At 37.8% G+C, this 7341-nt stretch overlaps 1 protein-coding gene and 1 non-coding gene across 2 annotated transcripts; one reads left to right on the top strand and one right to left on the bottom strand.

Annotated features, from left to right (window-relative positions):
• Window positions 1-324: 324 nt before the first annotated feature.
• LOC124899479 lies at window positions 325-2023 on the bottom strand. Its single transcript, XM_047414371.1, has 3 exons — window positions 1818-2023; window positions 1352-1441; window positions 325-433 (listed from the first exon to the last, which is right to left on the bottom strand). The coding sequence occupies exons 1-3, from the start codon at window positions 2021-2023 to the stop codon at window positions 325-327; spliced, it is 405 nt and encodes a 134-aa protein (XP_047270327.1).
• A 4353-nt stretch (window positions 2024-6376) lies between these two features.
• On the top strand, window positions 6377-6483 carry LOC124899784. Its single transcript, XR_007057348.1, has one exon. It is a non-coding gene; the product is annotated as a small nucleolar RNA R71 (small nucleolar RNA).
• The last annotated feature ends 858 nt before the right edge of the window (window positions 6484-7341 follow it).

Genomic DNA, 7341 nt, shown 5'->3' with positions numbered 1-7341 from the left:
ATTGGGCCAGATGGCCCAGATATGCATCTTGCAGTATTTATATCCACAGGGCAAGTGATTAACTCAGGCTTATAATCCAGCTCCTCTTCATCCACCCTATGCCTTCATAAAAATCTAGTCACCAAGCCTTCAAATCCAAAGCTGTGACCCACCTGGGTATGCACCTTCTTTATTGTAGAAAAAATTACACTCCCCACATTTATCTCCACATCAGGACACATTAGGACATAAATCAAAAATACCCTATCCCTAGTAACCTCAGTCATATTCTTTAACCTCAGTCATATTCTTTCCTTGAATCAAGCATGAATATATAGTACGACCCTACATTCTTGCTTCATTGTTCATCTGAGCATAGGGGAAGGAAGAAAGCAAACCTGTAACACGATGCCTAGTCCAATGAGCTGAAGATCGCTGACCATATAATAAATGCCTGATATGCGCATACAGAGAACAAACAATAAACTGCCTCAAGAAATTTGGGTTTGTTTCTAGTATACTCAACAAATCATTAATATCAGCTGCAGTTAATCAAATCACCTTCTCTCAAACCTTCAACGAATGTTCAGGATGACTAGGGTCCTAATTGGCATAAAACTCTCTAACTAGGTATTAATTACACTCAGTCGGCTGATGGAAGATGAAATTCAGATTGAGTGCCTCGATTCTCCGTACCATGGATGAACATTCTCACATTAAGCTGGCACGATCAATATATACCTTCGAGATATACTTTTATCAGTATGCTTAGTATACCACTGCTTCCCATCCTTACGTACAACCTTGAATCCAAATTTTTGAACCTGCCTCTACTGAAATGGTGGGGCCCTAGGTACCCTAGTCAGCTGCCCCTCAGATAGTCTACTCCTCTTCCTAGCAGGGGAAGAACGTCCTGCCTTTTACTTGACCTTGCTTGGTTGTGGTTCCATTATGCCTCAAAAGTTGAGAGAAGGATGAAAGAGAGGGAAGTTTTTAAGGATTAATCGAAGAAGAGGGTGAGAAGGTGCGTCTGATGGTGAAATAAAAAGGTTTAGGGTTTTGAGGGGTATTTATAGATGGGAAGGTTGGGTAGGTCTAATTGAATATTTATGACCGATTTTAATCCCCTCCGCGATGCGGTAGGATCACATAGACCTACTAGAAAAAGCCAATTTCTATTTAACTAATTACTACGATGTGCCAACTTTCACGTCAAGTCACTATAAATTGACAATTGTCACATTTCCATGTTACACGTTGCGATGAAAATTGCGGATCCTTACTAGAATTTGAAAATTGTCAAAATACCTAGTTCTTCGTCGTTCCATTCTTCAAAATTAGATTCCTTATGTAATTTTCACTCTTTTCTTACCTGAGAAAATCCCCACTTACACATATCATTTTGCAAACTTGATTGCTTTCCTCAAATGTGGTATTCTCCTTATTTTTAACTTGTAATTTCCTGTAATCTCAAATAAAAACAACAAATATTGTAAGTAAAAGTGGGTTGTCTCCCACTCAGCGCCTTAGTTTTGGTTGTGCAAAACTCATCTTTTTGTATTTTCTTTTCATTTTGATTTTACAAGATAAAAATTAAACTACCTATTACAATACATGTGTGGGTTTGCTCCCACATAGCACCTTATTTTACGTCGTGGTACGACTCAGCTCATCATCACTCATTAGCAAAAGTGATAGATTCCTTATGCTTATCCGGATGATCCGCCCAATAGTACTTTACACGCTGTCCATTCATAAGGAATTTCTCTGTCTTCTCTTTATTCTACAACTCCACAACTCCATGGGGTGTCATACGAACCACCTCAAAAGGTACAGACCATTTCAATCTTAATTTACCCAGAAATAACTTAAGCCATGAGTTAAACAACACAAGTTGTTTGAGTTCAAATTCCCTAACTTGAATTTGCTTGTCATGCCATCTTTTGGTCTTCTCTTTGTAAAGATTGGCGTTTTCATAGGCGAGGAGTCTAAGCTCATCACGCTCATTCAGTTGTAATAACCTTCTTTCCTCCGCAATAGTCATCTCCGAATTCAGCTTCTTCATAGCCCAATATGCTTGGTGTTCTAACTCTACGGGAAGATGACATGCCTTACCATACACCAATAAATATGGAGATGTCCTAATGGGCATTTTGTACGCTGTTCGATATGCCCAAAGTGCATCATCTAACTTCTCCGCCTAATCTTTTCTCTGCCCCATTCACAGTCGTCTGAAGTATTTGCTTAATCTCCCGATTGGATATCTCTACTCTTCCACTTATTTGACGATAGTATGCAGTGGAAACCTTGTGCTTAACACCATACTTAGCAAGAAGATTCTTGAACCAGTTGTTGATAAAGTGCATACCTCCATCACTAATTATTGCTCTTGGCGTACCAAATCTAGAAAATATGTTCTTCTTCACAAATTTCAGCACCGCTCTTGCATCATTAATCAAACTCACCATAGCTTCCACCCATTTAGAGACATAGTCAACTGCTACAAGAATGTACAGATTACCTTTCGAAGGTGGGAATGGTCCCATGAAATCTATCCCCCAAACATCAAAGACTTCTACTTCTAAAATATTGTTCAAAGGAATCTCATGACGCCTATATATAGTACCCAACCTTTGACATTGATCACAACTCTTTACAAATGCCACTGCATCTCTAAACAGAGTCGGCTAGAAAAATCTTAAATACAACACTTTCCTCGTAGTCCTCTTACCCCCATGATGTCCACCATATAGGGATGAGTGGCAATCTTGTAACACCTTTGAGAATTCAACCTCTGGGATACACCAATGAATCACTCCATCTAGACCCTGCTTGAAAAGGTATAGTTCATCCCAAATGTAAGCACGAGAGTCATGGAGTAATTTCTTTCTTTGTTGTGTGGTGTTTTCGGGAGGATACACCTCACAATCTATTAAGTTCACAATGTCATCATACCATGGGAACTCAACTGTATCTAATAATAATAAATTCTCATCAGGAAAGTCTTCCTTGATACTCAGAAAGTCATCCATAATATGGTCTCGATTTTCCAGCTGTGACAAGTGATCAACAACTTGATTTTCAGCTCCCTTTCTATCACACACCTCAAGATCAAATTCTTGAAGTAGCAGAATCCACCTAATTAGTCGTAGATTTACATCCTTTTTGTTCACAACATACTTAATAGCAACATGGTCTATATGGACAATGACCTTAGTACCAACTAAGTAAGATTGAAACTTGTCAAATGTATATACCACGACCAACATCTCTTTATCTGTAATTGTGTAGTTAACTTGAGCATTATTCAACACTTTTCTAACATAGTAAATCAATTGAAATGCCTTCTCTTTTCTCTGACACAATACTGCTCCCACCGCAATGTCATTAGCATCACGCATTATCTCAAAAGGTAACTCCCAATCTGGTATGATCAAAATAGGTGATTCTGTCAACTTCTTATTAGGATTTTCAAAAGCTTCATGGCAATCAGCCCCAAACTCAAACTTGGCTTTTTTCTCTAACAATTTGCACATGGGACTTGCAATCTTTGAGAAATCTTGAATGAGCCGTCTATAGAACCCAGCATGTCCCAAAAAGCTTCGGACTCCTTTGACTGTAACTAGATGAGGCAATTTTTCAATCACTTAAACCTTTGATTTGTGAACTTTCAGCCCTTTGCATCATACTTTATGGCCTAAGACAATTACTTCCTTAATCATAAAATGGCACTTTTCCCAATTCAACACCAAGTTTGTTTCTTCGCATCGAGCTAGAACTTTGTCAAGATTTTGCAAGCACTTTTCAAATGAATTACCATATATGGAGAAATCATCCATGAATACCTCCACAAATTCTTCCACCATGTTTGAAAATATTGCCATCATACACCTCTGAAATGTAGTAGGTGCATTGCATAAGCCGAAGGGCATGTGTCTGAAAGCATATGTACCGTATGGACAAGTGAACGTGGTCTTCTCTTGGTCTTCCAGTTCTATGCTTATTTGATTATAGCCAGAATACCCATCTAGAAAACAATAATACTCTTGCCCTGCCAATCTATCTAACCAAATGAAAGGAATTAGATAGTGATCTTTACGAGTTGCTTTATTCAACATCCGATAATCTATACATATTCTCCAACTAGTCACTGTACGTGTGGGAACCAATTCATTATCATTATTGGTAACTACTATCATTCCTGCCTTCTTTGGTACATAGTGCACTGGACTCACCCATTTGCTATCGAAAATTGGGTAGACAATATCACTATCTAACCACTTGATCACTTCTTTCCAAACCACCTCCTTCATCATAGGATTCAACCTTTGTTGTTGCTACACTCTAGGTTTGTACCCCTCTTTCATGTAAATGTTGTGTATGGAAAATGCTAGATTAATTCTTAGAATGTCAGACATCTGCCAACCAATCACCTTTCTTCTCTTTTTGAGAACCGCTACAGCTTCCTTTACCTTTACATCTGATAATCCTATAGACAAAATAACAGGTAAGGTATATTTATCACTAAGAAAAACATATCATAAGTGAGGAGAAAGAACCTTAAGCTCCAAGTTAGGAGCTTCTTCAACTGAAGGCATGGATGGTGGACTAATTGGTCTATTCAAAGGCTCGATCAACACTTTATTTGTCTTAATTACAGCTAAATTCATAACCTGGACCAATTCTAATGCTTCCACATCTCCATAAAAATCATAATCCATCAAAGCTCGCTTTAATGGATCATCAAACAAAAGAAACTGCAAATCAGAAGCAAGATCAATAACCGATTTTGAGGAAAACTCCTCATATATGGCTGGCAATTTTAATGCTTAGTACACATAAAAAACCTATACTTTATCGTGCAGTCACATTGTTAGTTTTCCAGCTACCACATTAATAAGTGACTATCCTACTGTTAAGAAGGGTCATCCCAAAATAAATAGAATAACTGGATCAGCCTCAAAGTCAAGAATCACAAAATCCACAGGAAAAATTAAAGATCCTACTTACACCAGCACATCTTCAATAATACAATCTGGTCTAGCAAGTGACCTATCTGCCAACTGCAACACAATAGTTGTGGGTTTGAGATTCCCAAGACCCATTTTCCGATACCATGAAGTGGGCATGAGATTTATGCTAGCACCTAAGCACACAATCCATGTGCACAAATAGTCTGACCAAGGGTAATCTGCAAGGTGAAACTACCAGGATCCTTCAACTTCGTGGGTAGTTTATTTTTAATTTTAGACGTGCACTCTTGAGTAAGTGCAACTATAGCATATTCAGTCAACCAGTTCTTATTGGCAACAATATCGTTCAAGTATTTAGCATATTTAGGCACACTCTTCAGAATATCAACAAGAGGGAGGCTTACTTGGACTTATTTCAGAAGATCTAGAAACTTCTTAAAACTAGATTCCTCTTGATGCTTCCTTGCCCTTTGAGGAAAGGGTAAGGGAATAGTCTTCTTCTCCAAATGAATATCTTCACTTGCATTTTTTCCTTGACTTCTACTTCTGCCTTCTTTTTCAAACTATCACCAACAACTATAGGATTATCCTGCTCCTGAATAGTCTTATTAGTTGTAACTTCATTCACCTGTTTAGGATTAGCCTCAGTGTCACTAGGCAATGCTTCTTGTGGCCATGTATTCTGCGATCCTGCGATTTGACCTAACTGGAACTCCAGATTCTTTGTGAGCAGTTGTTGACTCTTTAAATTAGCTACAAACTATGCCTGTTGAGTCTTTATGTCTTTCACAAACTGTGCTTCTTGAGCCATTAAATTCTTAAGTATCTCTTCCATATTACCGTTCAGAGAAGTCATCTGATTATTCTAAATTGGCTGTGGATTTGGTTGCACTGGCCCCTTATACTGATTTGTATTCTGTGCCTAATTTCCATCCTATGAGAAATTAGGGTGGTTCCTCCAATTTGGATTATACGTACTGCCAAAATTCTGTTGACCCTAGCGATTTTCATTCCCCACGGAGTTGACTGAATCTGGATTAACAGAACATACATATGCTTTATGCTCAGCACTTTCGCAAACTTCACACCATAAATATACCTGTTAAACTATATTTGCTACAGCTGCTGGTTGTGTTGTACCCAACTTTAAGTTGTTGAGCTAAGTTGTTATATGGTTCTGCATTACTGCAATCTGCGCTTGTAATGCAGTGAACTGATCAACCTCCAAAATCCTTGCAACTTTCTTGGGAGCATTCCTTGATTCTGCATGCCAATCAGGATTCTCTTATGTAATTCGATTCAACAAGTTATACAATTCTTTATATGTTTTCTCCAAAGCCTGACCCCCTGCTGCTGAATTCAAGAGAATCTTTGTATTAGACTCAAGTCCTTCTATAAATGTATGCACCAAAACATCATCCGATTGATGGTAATGAGGATAATTTCTAAGCATGCCCTTGAATCTCTCCCAAGCTTGGTAGAGATTTTCTCCATCTTTTTATCTAAAACTCTATATCTTACTCCTCAATCATGGAATTTTCTGAGATGTAAAAAATTGAATGAGAAATCTCCAAGCATAATCTTCCCATGAAGTGATAGATTGATGTGATTTAGAATGTAACCATCTCTTACTTCCCCTATTAGATAAAAGTGAAAGAGTGTCAATCTGATATAATCAGCATTCACATCTTTAGGAATATATGTATACTTATCTCCAGAAAGGTTTGTAAGTGCTCCTAAAAATCCTCATGTGAGAGTCCCTGAAATTCTCCCACAGATTTCAACAATTGCACCATATTTTGTTTCAATTCTCATTGACCTCCTGGTTCAAGCTTCAGAATGCTATTAGTCACAAGATTTGCAAGTGGGATTGCCACCTTATGAACAGGTCTTGCAACTGGTTAAATAGGAATAGCTGGAACAACAGGAGCTGGAACATTTCCAATATTTGGATCAACAACTATAGGATCGCGTATTTTCGCCATCTGTCTGTGTTGAATATAGTATGGAGCTCTTCGTCTCTGATGAAAAATTACTTCTGGTTCTTCAAACGGCTCTACTAACTCTTTATCCCTAGCCAGTCCAATGTTCAGCTAAACCTGCAAAAATTTAGCTGCTAAGATCAAGTTTTTAACACTTAAACTTAATATCAAAAATAAAAAATTAAAGAAATTTACTAATTTTATTTGATCCCCAGCAACGGCGTCAAAAACTTGTTGCGTCCCTATGCACACGCAAGTGTACGTGATCGTGCAAGTAATATAATGACCTAGACAGTCAGATATCGTTCCCTCAAGGATCAATAAACTAGAAATTTATTCAATCTTTAGTTCAAGACAATTGAGTATTAAGTGCTTGATGGTATCAAGATTATTCTGATTCTATAAAT

Source organism: Capsicum annuum, chromosome 6 (assembly GCF_002878395.1).
Source record: "Capsicum annuum cultivar UCD-10X-F1 chromosome 6, UCD10Xv1.1, whole genome shotgun sequence".
Taxonomy (NCBI): domain Eukaryota; kingdom Viridiplantae; phylum Streptophyta; class Magnoliopsida; order Solanales; family Solanaceae; genus Capsicum; species Capsicum annuum.
This window is presented reverse-complemented; position numbering and strand designations above follow the sequence as displayed.